The 14,829-nt window shown below is 33.4% G+C and overlaps 3 protein-coding genes across 4 annotated transcripts; all 3 read left to right on the top strand.

Annotated features, from left to right (window-relative positions):
• Positions 1 to 1,100: 1,100 nt before the first annotated feature.
• Positions 1,101 to 5,403, top strand: LOC123199560 (cysteine-rich receptor-like protein kinase 10). 2 transcript variants are annotated; one of them, XM_044614595.1, is made up of 8 exons: positions 1,101 to 2,008; positions 2,250 to 2,384; positions 2,562 to 2,683; positions 2,778 to 2,988; positions 3,219 to 3,456; positions 4,365 to 4,515; positions 4,594 to 4,895; positions 5,024 to 5,403. In XM_044614595.1, the coding sequence occupies exons 1-7, from the start codon at positions 1,102 to 1,104 to the stop codon at positions 4,888 to 4,890; spliced, it is 2,061 nt and encodes a 686-aa protein (XP_044470530.1). In that variant the 5' UTR covers position 1,101; the 3' UTR covers positions 4,891 to 4,895; positions 5,024 to 5,403. The 2 variants fall into 2 exon arrangements, with proteins under 2 accessions (XP_044470530.1, XP_044470529.1); XM_044614594.1 differs by having other exon boundaries at positions 4,594 to 5,403.
• A 1,858-nt stretch (positions 5,404 to 7,261) lies between these two features.
• Positions 7,262 to 7,780, top strand: LOC123199572 (putative cysteine-rich receptor-like protein kinase 9). Its single transcript, XM_044614606.1, has one exon. The coding sequence runs from the start codon at positions 7,262 to 7,264 to the stop codon at positions 7,778 to 7,780; it is 519 nt and encodes a 172-aa protein (XP_044470541.1).
• A 63-nt stretch (positions 7,781 to 7,843) lies between these two features.
• LOC123199567 (cysteine-rich receptor-like protein kinase 10) lies at positions 7,844 to 11,010 on the top strand. The gene is made up of 7 exons (XM_044614600.1): positions 7,844 to 8,102; positions 8,349 to 8,483; positions 8,846 to 8,967; positions 9,033 to 9,243; positions 9,476 to 9,713; positions 10,340 to 10,490; positions 10,562 to 11,010. Exons 1-7 carry the CDS (start codon positions 7,892 to 7,894, stop codon positions 10,817 to 10,819), a joined length of 1,326 nt encoding a protein of 441 aa, XP_044470535.1. The 5' UTR covers positions 7,844 to 7,891; the 3' UTR covers positions 10,820 to 11,010.
• The last annotated feature ends 3,819 nt before the right edge of the window (positions 11,011 to 14,829 follow it).

Genomic DNA, 14,829 nt, shown 5'->3' with positions numbered 1-14,829 from the left:
GTATCGTATCATATCATATAATATATATTATAATATATGATATATTATAAAATATGTATTATTTTTTTATTTATATCGTATTATATCATAGAATATATATAATGCAACATAAAAAAATTAACGGCAATATTGACTTGAAGATTGTTTCAATTCTGTCTCCTCATGGACGCTTGGACTTTTCCAACTCCGAAACGCCGAAGTCTTCTAATTGGAAGGTATGGAAAACAAATTCCTTCACGTGATTTCTAGACTTCGTATTCAAAAATGAAATAGAGCAAAAGCAGTTGGAAAGTGACTGGTTTGGTCAATTTATGAGTAACACTCAGTGGCCCACCTAATAATAAAACTTAATAGATATATAATGGGAATCAATAAAAATGATAATAAAAGTTTTAGGGGTTATATTGATATTTAATATATACTAAATTAAAAAATTTTTAATTGGGTCAATTGACCCTCTGGTTGAATATTAATAACATTACGGGTATAAACAATAGATATTAACGAGTACAAATTAATTAATTAATGTGTTATTTTATGATTAGATAATTTAATTGATTACTTCATCCGTTAATTCGAAATTATTCTATAATATGATAATATGTTTGTTAGTTTGTATTCGTTATTATGTATTGTTTATACAATAAATATTAAAATATTCCTAATATTATCACATACATAAGTGGAAAAGTTTGGTCAGATAGAGATTATAATAAAATGATTACTAATCTGTATCAACGGTGATGTGTTATCATATGTGATTTAATTATATTCTTTATCTCTAAATTAAAATTACCTAAATAATAATACATCAACCATTAATATCCGTTAGTATATTGTTCAACATAAACTCTGTTCATTTGGAATCAAACTTTGGACACTTTCAGTTTAAAAGTCAAATTTATACGCTCTCTCTTGAAAATTCATTTGCTTGATGGGAATTAATGCTCACCATGGGAGTCAAGTCAACTCCTAATAGTCTTCCATTTGGGGCTATAAGCTTGTTGATGGGGGGCCTTATTTACCTGCCATTGACATTGTGTATGATCAGAACTTTTTTGTACACTCTCTCTTGAAAATTCATTTGCTTGATGGGAATTAATGCTCACCATGGTAGTCAAGTCAACTCCTAATAGTCTTCCATTTGGGGCTATAAGCTTGTTGATGGGGGGCTTAATTTACCTGCCATTGACATTGTATGATCAGAACTGCAAATCAAGCATCATGGCTTGTTCAGTTTGGCCAGCATTATTGATCCTTTCAGCCATTGTTATGCTCCTCATTTCTCCCAAAATCACAGCCCAACAACCCACATACATTTACCACGAGTGCACGAACACCTCAACTTTCACTCCCAATTCTGCCTTCTCAATAAACCTCAATGCCACTCTCTCTTCTCTCCTCTCAAATGCCACCCTCACCAATGGATTTTACAACACCAGCAGTGGTGCCCTGCAGGGCCCTGATGCAGCCAATGGCCTCTTTCTTTGCAGAGGAGACATCTCTCTTAGTTTATGCCAAGCTTGTGTCAAGGCCTCTAGTGAAAATATGACAACCCTTTGTCCAAACCAGAAGGAGGCCATTATATGGTATGATGAGTGCATGTTGAGATACTCAAACAGATCCATTTTTGCAGTTATGGAAGAATGGCCGACCGTTCCTTTGTCGAACATAGACGATGCTTCAAATCCAAGTCAGTTTAATAAGGCTTTGAGCGATTTGATGGGCAGTTTGGTGTATAAGGCACCGGATTCTAGCAAATTTTTTGCAGCTGAAGATGTGAATTTCACAACTTCTAATAGGCTATATGGACTGGTGCAATGCACTCCTGACATTGTTTCATTAGACTGCAGAAAGTGTTTGGTTAATTCTGTTAGTGAGATTCCTAGTTGTTGTGATGGGAAGCTAGGAGCTAGAATTTATAAGCCCAGCTGCAACATCAGGTTTGAAAGTTACCCCTTTTACACTGAGGCCTCTCAACCCCCCCTGTCTCCTCCACCGCCCAGAGGTAAGCATTCGATTCAGCAAATGTATTTATGTAACGCATTTAAGCAAATCCTACATCACAAGACAGATGTTGGGTATGCATGAGTATCTGAAAAAGATGAATGGACTCAGAATTACTTCGTGTATCCTTGTGAATATGATCTACTCTTTATAAGTAGTCTACTTAACTGAATCATTGACTATCTTTAATATAGCTAAGTATATTGTGTCTTAGTTGAAAAAAAAATGTCTTCTGTGTGCAGGAAATAGGAAGATCTCCTCAGTGACGGTTATTACAATTACAGTTCCTGCAGCCTTTGTTTTCATAATAATTTTATCCGCTTCATGCTATTGCCTCCTCAAAAGAAAAAAATACGAAGTTGCAAATGAGGGAAATGGTACTACATAACAGAACTCAAAAGCTCTAGTTTTCTTTTTAAACCTCGTAAGACCATCGGTTAATCAATCTGAATGTTGGTTGACCCAGACTGACTTTTTCTCTGGATTAATGTTTGATCCATATATGAAAACTTTGATTAAAACTAACTTAAAATTTCTTTTCATATAATGTTCAGGCGGAAATGAATTTTTGGTGGTGGAATCTTTACAGTTAGACTTGCATTCCATTATAGCTGCCACAAGCAATTTCTCTGAAGGAAACAAGATTGGTGAGGGTGGATTTGGCGATGTGTATAAGGTAAGAAAATTTCCCTTCTTTTTTCTTTTTCTCAGAAGTGCTATGAGTGAGATCTTATCCTACTTCATAATGGTTATGGTGTATATGTCTTCAGGGTACACTTCATGATGGACAGATGGTAGCCATTAAGAGGCTATCAGAAAGCTCACGTCAAGGTTTAAAAGAATTTAGGAATGAGGTTGCTGTGGTAGCCAAGCTTCAGCACAGAAATTTAGTGAGGTTGCTGGGATTTTGTGCTGACGAAGAGGAGAAAATACTTGTCTATGAATTTGTGCCCAACAAAAGCCTTGATTACTTCCTTTTTGGTTCGAAGCTTTTCCTTGACAACTTCATTAGATAAGAACAATAAAAATGTTTGCACCTAATTTTGAGAATCAAATTAGATATTCAGATTATGTGTCATTATATGAATAAGTCATCTAAGTATCCAATTGAGTAGTCAAAACTAGATATACATTATATTGTTCAAACAAGAATTTCAATATCTCGCTTCACAACTAAAGAAGTTGTATGATTTTGTTGGATGTTTGTGTAGATCGAGAAAAACAAGGGCAATTGGATTGGTTAATGCGTTGCAAGATTATAAGAGGAATTGCTCGAGGACTCCTGTATCTACATGAGGATTCCAGGCTCAGGATTATACATCGTGACCTCAAAGCTAGCAATGTTCTGTTGGACGAGGATATGAACCCGAAGATAGCAGATTTTGGCATGGCTAGGGTTTGTGGGGTGAATCAAAGTCAAGGAAACACAAGCAGAATTGTTGGCACATAGTAAGATTTAACACCAAACTTAAAATGCTTTATTAACTTAATACCCATGGAAAAATCTCACATTAATAAAACATGAAAAAGATATTGGATATATATGAGCATCTCACATCACTTCAAAATTATAATAAAATATTGGTTAAATAGGACAATATTTTGATAGTGAATCAAACTATTAGAGTACTATGTTACAAATAATATCAAAACTGTTTTGTGTGTTCTCTTAAACGATTGTGGGATAAACTTTAAAGAGGACAATGAGTGTCATAAGACCTTTGATGTTGGATATTTATCCACACATTAGATGTGTATGTTTCCACACCCCTAGATGTTGTAGATAAACGATTAAAACCTCTTTTAGGTTGGGTTTCCCATAAGAAGTGAAATGTTGGATATATATAAATATCCTAAATTAGTTACCTTAGATGTTGGGTATGTGTCCACACCCTAGGTGTTGAAAGGTATGTATTTTATAAGAGGTGAAATGTTAGATATATATAAACATCTTACATCAGTTATCTTAGATGTTGGATGTGTTTTCACACCCTAAATGTTTAAGATAGACTGTCAATACCTTTTTTGGGGTTGGGTATATATCTCGGAAAGGGTGAAATGGTAGATATGTATGAGCATCCCACATCACTTACCCTTGAAGATAAATTGTTAGGTTTGGTATGTACTCGTAAGAGATGAAATGTTAGACATGTATGAATATCTCATATCAATTGGGATAAAAAATATTGGTTAAATAATCTGTAAATTCTTAAATTGATAAGATATGTCTTGGGCTATAGAATATCTAGATAGTAGGTCGAACTATTGAATAAGGAAGTTACAATTAATCTAACCTCCCTATTATTCATATTAGCTATTTGGATGCTAATTGATGTATAAATGGTGCCACATTTCAGTGGTTATATGTCTCCTGAGTATGCATTGCTTGGAGATTTTTCAATCAAGTCAGACGTGTATAGCTATGGAGTTCTAATACTAGAGATCATAAGCGGTAAAAGGAATAGTTCTTTCTATCAATCAGATTATGCAGAAGGCATCCTGAGCTATGTAAGCTACAAACTCAGATTCCTTCAATTTGTCTGCCTCTCAGCTTGATATGAAAAATTACCTTATGTTTTGTCCCAGGCCTGGAGACTTTGGACGGATGGGAGACCACTGGAGCTAACAGATCAAGGTCTAGGCAAATCTTTTCATCAAAATGAAGCCACCCGATACATCCATGTTGGATTATTATGCGTTCAGGAAGATCCGGCAGACAGGCCTATGATAGGAACTGTGTTGCACATGCTTACCAATTTCTCTGTACTGCTCCCAATACCGAAACGCCCAGCGTTCTGTGTTCGCAGCAGGACAGTGAGTTCAAGCAAAGCCATGTCTTCTTCTGTAAATGAAGTTTCCATAACTGCACTCTACCCTCGTTAGAACAAGTACATTCAACAACACAAATAAGGCTTGTTTATGGTTTAATATATGTGTACAAAACATGTTAAGGAGCTCTAGCTCGATAATTGAATTCATTGAAGGAAAATTGAACATAAATTTGATTGTGATCCAGCATAGGTGATTCCCAATCATCCATCTCCAAGTCCGGTTGCACGACAAATGCCGGTTTCGATGGAAGAGGGAGAGATAAAGAGCAGCTAGTGAGCATGAGAACAACTGAAGCCATTGTAGGTCTATTTGACACATTTTCTTGAACACAAAAAGAAGCCAATGTGAATACATTTCATCTCTTCACTGATTGAACCAACTCATAGTAGGGTCTATCATGTTCAAAGCTGTCCCCTCGTTCCAATTTCTCCATGCCTGTCAAAAACATTGATAGTCAGTTTAACCCGTAAAAAGGAACATCTTGGCAATTGTAATTTCTTTATGTGGCCCTTGCACGGTTGTAATTTCTGATTGATTAATTATTAAATAATATTTTTTAAGGAAGACTCCATTTTATTGGTCTTTGGTCAATCAATTTTCCAGATTTCTTTAATATATAAACCCATTTTATTTAAAATGTTAACTTATAAATGATTAAAAAGATGTTTGGTTTGAGTAATATTTTATTATTAAAATAGAAAGATTACCTTAAAGATAAATTATTTAAAAGATTATTAGGTATAAATGATTATTATAATAAAATTTGATAGGTATAAATTGTTATTATGTTTGGTTAAAGGTAATAAAATAATACTAATAAATTATTTTACTTAAATATCTTTGAATATAATTATTTTAAAATATTTTTTATATTATTTGTTACATTAATTAAATATCAATTTTTTGTCTCAAAAAATTAATAAATAATAATATAATTATAATAAAATCAATATTACCTTGGTAATATTTTAATATTTATGGTGAGAGTGGTAATCAAATTACCACTTATATTATCTGTCACATCAACATTAGTAATAGAAAATTATCATAAATTACTAACAAACCAAATAAGGTAGTATAAGTAATAAAAGATATATTACCAAGGTAATTTTTAAATCTTTGAAACCAAATGACCCTTAAGGGCCTTTGACAATTCCATAATTATGTATGAACCCAATTTATAGGTAGATATGAATTGGGCAAGAAGGTTGTTTGGCATGCAAGAAAATTTACATCTTTTGTAGGAACCATTGTTGACTATTGTCTTGGAGGGCGGAGGTTGGAATGAAACTTGTGTAAATATGATGGTGAAGTGGCGTAATAAGCAAGATTGACAAAGTCAAGTGGAAATTAATTTCATTTTCATTATGGTTAATTGTTTGTGGCAACTTAGTTAATTCGTGTTAATGTTTTAATTATACTTATGTTTACTAACATAGGTTAATTGATCTTGTGTTTGGTCTTTGTTACGGAAGGAACTACTCTTTTGACCACTGATGATTTCCAGGACCAGCACACCAAAGCTGAAAACATCAAACTTGACTGAGAATTTTCCATGCAAGAGGTATCCTGGAGCCATGTATCCATTGAAAAATGGCCATAGATAAATTAGATAATTAGAAAATTTAATTTTTTATTTATTTGCCTATTCAAAATCATTTAAATAATAATACATTAATTTGTTTGTACTTGTTCTTATGTATTGTCTATACATGAAATATTAAAGTAATTTCGTATTGCTAATATTGTCACATACAACGAGTGGAAAAGTTTGGTCATTTAGGGATCATATCGAGAATTTATGTGAACAAGTAAATTATTCAATCCAAATTTTATTCGTATTTTTTTCATCATTTTCCGACAAAATGACTACTAACAAGTGTCAACTTTGACGTGATATGGGTGATTTAATTGTTATTTTTATCTCTAATTTAAAATCATATAAATAATAACATATCATCAGTTAATATCCGTTAATAAAATCCATTTTTATGTGAGAATCAAAGTTTATGTGTGTTTAATTAAGGGAATGTTTGTAATAATTTTGGGATGATTTTACGGTTTAGATCAATGATAAAAGAAAAAAAACCAAACAACCCTTGTTCGATAAAAATGTTTTATTATTTGACTATATGTTTTATTAGAACATGAAGTATTACTTATTGTTTGACATACTTTAATCAGTTTTCATTTGGAATCAAACTTTGAACACTTCTTAGTTTGAAAGTAAAATTTATACAATTTCTCTTGAAAGTTCATTTGCCTGATGGGAATTAACGCTCACCATGGGAGTCAAGTCAACTCCTAAGAATCTTCCATTTGGGGCCATTAGCTTGTTGATTAGGAGCCCATTAGCTTGTTGATTAGGGGCTGAATTTAGTTGCCATTTGCATTGTATGATCAGAACTGGAAATCAAGCATCATGGCTTGTTCACTTTGGCTAGAACTACTCATCCTTTCAGCCATTGTTATGCTTATTATCTCTCCCAAGATCACAGCCCAACAACCCAAATACCGCTACCACATGTGCCCAAACACCTCAACTTTCACTCCCAATTCTGCCTTCTCAAAAAACCTCAATGCCACTCTCTCTTCTCTCCTCTCAAATGCCACCCTCACCAATGGATTTTACAACACCAGCAGTGGTGCCCTGCAGGGCTTTGATGCAGCCAATGGCCTCCTTCTTTGCAGAGGAGACATCTCTCTAAGTTTGTGCCAAACTTGTGTCAAGGCCTCTTGTGAAAATATCACAACCCTTTGCCCAAACCAGAAGGAGGCCATTATATGGTATGATGAGTGCATGTTGAGATACTCAAACAGATCCATTTTTGCGGTTACGGAAGAACAGCCTACTGTTTATCTGGGGAGCATAAACAATGCTTCAAATCCAAGTCAGTTTAATGAGGCTTTGGGTAATTTAATGGGCAGTTTGGTGAATTAAGCTGTGGGTTCTAGCAAATTTTTTGCAAGTGAAGATGTGAATTTGACAACTTTTAATAGGCTATATGGACTGGTGCAATGCACTCCTGACATTGTTTCATTCGACTGCAGGATGTGTTTGGCTAATTGTGTTAGTGAGATTCCTAGTTGTTGTAATGGGAAGAAAGGAGGTCGAGTTTATAAGCCGAGCTGCAACATCAGGTTTGAAGTTTATCCCTTTTACGCTGAGGCCTCTCAACCACCGCCTTCTCCTCCTACAAATGCGACTCCTCCATCGTCACCTTCACCTCCACCACCACCAGCAACGTTGACAAATTCCGGAGGTAAGCATTTGATTCAAAAAATATATATATATAAAGCACCTAAACAAAACGCCAAAGGTATGTTGGGTATCAATAAGCATCCTATATGGACAATAGTGGGCCAATTTATTTGATCATTACAAATGGTATTAGAATTACTTCGTGGATCCTATTGAATATGATCTGCTTATTCTAACTTTTCTGCTGAAGCATATCATTATAGGTAAGTATATTGTGTCTTAGTTGAAAAATAATGTTTGTGTGCAGGAAATAGGAAGATCTCCCCAGAGACAATTATCACAAGTACAGTTCCTGCAGCCCTTGTTTTCATAATAATTTTATCCGCTTCATGCTACTGCCTCCTTAGAAGAAAAGAGTACCAAGTAGCAAAAGAGGGAAATGGTACTATATAACAGAACTCAAAAGCTCCTATTACAATAAAACTATGTGTACCCACTTTGGGTACATAAATATATACACAATCATATGTGTCATCATGTGATTGGATGATTTTGAATTAACATTAAAACAATAACCAATCATATGATGACATATATGATTGTGTATACATTTGTGTACCCAAAGTGGGTACACATAGTATTGCTCTTTTTAATATTGATTTAAACAGTAACCTGGTATGACCATCAGTTAACCGATCTGAATGTCAGTTGACTCGGATTTACCCCTTCTTCGGGGCAATATTCGGTCTGGATCTGAAAACACTGATTAAAATTAACTTAGATTTTCATTGATATACTGTTCAGGTGGAAATGAAATTTTTGTGGTGGAATCTTTACAATTAGACTTGCATTCCATTATAGCTGCCACATGCAATTTCTCTGAAGGAAACAAGATTGGTGAGGGTGGATTTGGCAGTGTATACAAGGTAAGAAAATTTCCCTTTTTTCTTCAGGGTACACTGCATAATGGTTATGTTGTATATGTCTTCAGGGTACATTGCATAATGGACAGATGGTAGCTATAAAGAGGCTATCAGAAAGCTCAGGTCAAGGTTTAGAAGAATTCAGGAATGAGGTTGCCTTGGTAGCCAAGCTTCAGCACAGAAATTTGGTGAGTTTACTGGGATTTTGTGCTGAAGAAGAGGAGAAAATACTTGTCTATGAGTTTGTGCCCAACAAGAGCCTTGATTACTTCCTTCTTGGTTTGAACCCTTTCCTTCCATACTTCATAATATCAAATTAGAACCTATTTTTTAGTACACAATATGTCATTATATGATTGAGTGATTGAAATAAGTATAAAATAACACCTAATCATGTAATAATATATTATTTGTGTATTCAAAATTGGATTCTTATATCATTGTTCCAATAGGAATTTCAATGTCTCACTTCACAGCTAGAGATGTATGATTTTGATGGATGTTTGTGTAGATCCTGGAAAACAACGGCAATTGGATTGGTTAATGCGATGTAAGATTATAGGAGGAATTGCTCGAGGTCTCCTATCTCTTCATGAGGATTCCAAGCTCAGGATTATTCATTGTGACCTCAAAGCCAGCAATGTTCTCTTGGACGAGGACATGAACCCAAAGATAGCAGATTTTGGCATGGCAAGGATTTGTGGGGTGGATCAAAGTCAAGGGAATACAAGCAAAATTGTTGGCACATAGTAAGATTTAACACCAAACTTAAAGTGTTTTATTATTGTAACATCCTAAGATAAATCCTACATCAATAAAACACCAGAGAAATGTTTGACATGTATTAACATCCCACATCACTTTGGAATTATAATAAAATATAGGTTAAATAAAACAATATCTTCACGGTGGGTTGAGATATTGGACTAAGATTTTACAAATAATATCAAAGCTACTCTACGTGTCCATTTGAACATGGTGGGGCAAACTCAACGAGGACGTTAAGTCCTATAAGACCCCAGATACTAGTATGCTGAGTCTTGTAAGACCATAGATGCTAGGTACACATCCACACCCTAGATGTTGAAGATAATATGTCAAGACCCGCTCTGGGTTGGGTATATATCTCGTGAGCGGTGAAATAGATGTTAGGTATGTATCCACACTCTATATGCTATAAGAAGTGAAATGTTGAGTATGTATAAATATCTCATATCAATTGAGGATGATAAAATATTGATTGTATAGTCTGTGACTTTGTATTTTGACAATAGGTTGAATTTTTACATCGGCATGTTCCAATTAATCTAATCTCCCTATTATTCTTATTAGCTATTTGGATGCTAATTGATATATAAATGGTGCTGCCTTTCAGCAGTTATATGCCTCCAGAATATGCATTGCATGGAGATTTTTCAATCAAGTCCGATGTATACAGCTATGGAGTTCTAATACTAGAGATCATAAGCGGCAGAAAGAATAGTTCTTTCTATCAATCAGATTATGCAGAGGACCTCTTGAGCTATGTAAGCTACAAACTCAGATTCCTTCAATTTGTCTATCTGTTTGTTCTGAGAATTAACTGATTTTGTTCCAGGCCTGGAGACTTTGGAGGGATGGAACTCCATTGGAGCTAACAGATCAAACTCTAGGCATATCTTTTCATCGAAATGAACTCACCCGATACATCCATATCGCATTATTGTGCATTCAGGAAGATCCAGCAGACAGACCTACAATGGCAGCTGTACTACTCATGCTTAGCAGTTTCTCTGTAACGCTGCCATTACCGAAACGCCTGGCATTCTGCAGTCGTAGCAAGACAGGGCAGAGTAGGTTAGCAGTTTCTCTGTAATGCTGCCATTACCGACCTGCAATCAAGATTGTCCGCTTTCGATACAGTTTGTTGTGATTTTACTTTTGAGCAACTCAAGCAAGGTGAGATTTGCCTAGACTTATGTTCAGTTATGTAGGTTAACAAATCTTGTGCTTGCTCTTCGTTATGAAAGGAACTATTCTTTTGACCACTGATGATTTACAGGACCAGCCCACGAAAGGTGAAAACATCATACTTGACTGAGAATTGTCCATGCTTGAGGTGCTCTGGAGCCATATGTCCACTGAAAAAATGGCCATAGATGGATTAGATTAATTTTATTTAGCAAAGTCTATGTTTTAATTTCTATGTACGCTACAAGGTCCCAACAAGTCTACTTGTATCCCGTTGAGTTTTACCCATTTGGAACAATTTCACCATTCCAAAATCTGATAGTTTTTGGACTATGTACAATTATTTTAAAATATTTTTTTCTATTATTTATTATATCAATTGAAAATTGTAAATAAGAATATAATAAAATTAAGATTACTTTGATGATATTATAATATTATTAGAGAGATATTATTGTTTATGAAGAGGAACAATAATATCTCCAATATTATTGGTAAAAAAAAATAAATTATAATCCCCACGACTGTGTTGAGTTCATCAAGAGGAAGGCGTTCAGTGATGATGAATCAATCGAGTGCCAGTATCATCTTCAATAATATTATTGTTCGTGATGCAGCTGCTGTAGCCACAGAGACCACAAGATTTTTTTTTTTTAATGAAAAGTTTTTATTTTTATTTTATAGATTTAAGATATTAGTGATGAGTGTAAAATATGAATTTTAGAATTATTATATTATAAATTTATTTATTTTAATTTTTGGATAAAAATAGAAAATATATAGTTAAAATATTATTGTCCTATGGTTTTGGCTGAATTTCAAATTAAAAATTTAATTATGATTTTTGTTTTTGGTAAAGTGGTTCAATCTATAGAAAAATAAAAATAGAGTTTAAATTTTTTATATTAAATATCTTACTAATAAATTTGTGACAATAATTTAAGCTCTGATTCTACAACATAATGGGTTTTCGAGTATTAAGTCAAAACACTTTGAAAACATATTGTTCGAATCATTTTTTTGTATTTAATTGTATCTTATAATTCGATACACTTCTCATTGGTGTAACTTTTTAGATAAACAAAATGTAAACCGAAAATACTCGTTAGCACTTTCGAAGAACTGATCAATATTTTCCATAGACTGATCTTATCCCTTATCCTTGATTTTTAATTTTCTCTATAATCCTGAATCTTTGCAGATGTTTTGAAGTGATTTTAGACGATCATCTTCTCCTTGGCATGTAAATTTTTACTTGCTAAGGCTGGTTACTTCACTTGAAGTTGAAACCTTTTGTTGGACTTAAATAATATTATTGACTTGGAATACAATATATTGCCCTGTGTTAATAAAATTGTGTATTATATTATATATCAAAAACATAATTTTTTTATATTATACATCGTATTATATCGTATAATATATTTTTATAAAAATAATACAATATTGGTAAAATAAAATAAATTATAATTATCACATTGTTATCTTGAAAAATATCACAAATATTCTACAAAAATTTAAAATTTTCAGATACATCTCTACTACATCATCATTCTTATAAAAGTATATATTGATTTGTATCAATGATATATATCGTATAGTAGAATACGTCTATTAAATAATACTAATTTGATACACCTTAAGATCATAATTGTCAGTATCTTACAATAGACATCATGATACGATACAAATAAAAAACGATATATATTTTAAGGTGTGTCTAGTTAATATGATATAGTAACATATTGTACGATATGATACGTATCTTACAATATGATACATATTACCGATACGAATCAATATACATTTTTAAAGAAAATTAAAATTTAGTAAGAGTGTATATGAAAAATTTTAAATTTTTAGAGGTGTTTGTAATATTTTATAAAATGATGATATGTTAGTTATAAATTGTTAATATTTTATTAGAGTTTTTTTTTAAAAAGTATCAGATAATATAATAAATTTGCTTTTTGATACATGATACGATATGTGATTTGACTACCAGATATAAGATACATATCATTTTTCATATATGTTATATCGTATAATAAGATATGTATCATATACAGTAGAATATGTCTTTTTAAAAATAAAATAATTAAATATTAGTAAAATAATAAAAAAATTTCTAATCACCACATCTCCCTTGGAATGGAAGATATAAAAAGGCCATACTGGTGTATTTTGTAGTTGGGTTTTCTACAATTGGTCTCATACATTTTGAGTGAAGCCCTTTATAAGTCTAGTGATTGGGCTCGACATGTAGTTCATACAATTCGGAATTGCGTTAATTGGTTAAGATGGAAGGTAAGTTACAACGAAGCCCACCAACAAATTGGCTGCGACGATTATCAGAATAAACGCATAAGACTTTGCTTTGTATACTTTCAAAATGCATGTTCTAATTGGAGGTGTGGGAACCCAATTGATACGTTGAAAAGTTGAGTTGAGCGTTTCAAACATAACAGTGTTGACTACGTAAACCTGGGGCTGGATTCAAGTCTAGCCGTTTGAGCTCGAGCTTGAGCTCGGCTCGGTAAACATATAACCGAGCTCGTGGAAGGTAAGTTTGAACTCGATTCGAATTCGGCTCAACTGATTGTTCGTTATTAAAATGAACTCGATTCGAATTCGGTTTGACTGGTTGTTTGTTATTAAAACGATGTCATTTTAATACATATTAGTCAAAATTAGGGTTAGATTTAAGCCGAACCGAGTTTGAGCTCGAGCTCGGTTCGACTTAAAAATAATATAGCTCGAGCTCGAGCTTGGGCTCGTCAAGCTTGTTATGTTTGAGCTCGAACTTGGCTTAGTTCGCTTCGAATTCGAATATTCGGTATTAAAACGACGTCGTTTTAATACATATTAGTCAAAACGACGTCGTTTTGTATCTAAAATTTTAATTTAAAAACTTTGACAATTAAGCTTGAGCTCGAGCTAGGCTAGGGCCAGCTCGTTTCGAGCTCGTTTGAGCCGAGCTTGGCTTGAATCCAGACTTAAACAAAACAACGTCGTTTTGTATTAAAATTTTTAATTGAAAATTTTGACGAGTAACTCAAACTCGAACTTGACGGAGCTCGGTTAAGGCTAACTTATTTCAAGCTCATTCAAATGGACTCGATTCGAGTCCAACCTACCTAAACCTACCAAAACAAGAATGTTATAAGATACGAAGCTGATACCTAAATGGTTCTGTTTAGGCATTTTTGTCTCCGAATCTTTCAAAATGGGACATAATGAAGTACTTTTTGTAAGTCAGCAGTGGTCAATCAGCACTCATACCATCAATGCAAAGGATCTATTAGGTTTTTTTTTTTTTTTTGAGTAAATAAAGGATCCATTAGGTTGAAGATCTATAGCTTACAGAAGCTACTTGGGAATATTCTGTCTTTTTGCAAATTTAAATGGGCAATTTTCGAGGATTTTATAGATTAATTCTCATTGACTCTTGACTTTTCCAAAACCAAAATTGTAGATCTCCAAAGAATTTTCTAATTTATTTTTATGCGTGGAAAGTCGTCCACAACAATGATCTTGCCTCCAGGCATACGAAATTGATATAAAATGCCATATTTATAAAATATAAAGAAGTGCTGACCAATGGAACAAATAATTATAAATTAGGAGACATTATAGTTTATTCCTCTTATCGGGAGGATGCCCTACCATTTCATTTTCTTCCTTTTCATCTCTTTTTCCCAGAAAGTATCCTGCCGTTTCCCTATCTGACGTTACTTACTTGGCCGTACGCGTTTGGTTTGATTCTCAACACTAATTACAATGTTCTGATCTTTACCATCAACTTTACTTCTATCCAAATGAAAAAGCCAATATCTCAATCATATAGGGGTTAGTAGGGATTAAAAAAAACTGTAAAATTCTCTCAATGATAAATGGGTTAAGTGAAAGTAAATT

This window comes from Mangifera indica, chromosome 16, assembly GCF_011075055.1.
Source record: "Mangifera indica cultivar Alphonso chromosome 16, CATAS_Mindica_2.1, whole genome shotgun sequence".
NCBI classification, from domain to species: Eukaryota; Viridiplantae; Streptophyta; class Magnoliopsida; order Sapindales; family Anacardiaceae; genus Mangifera; species Mangifera indica.
This window is presented reverse-complemented; position numbering and strand designations above follow the sequence as displayed.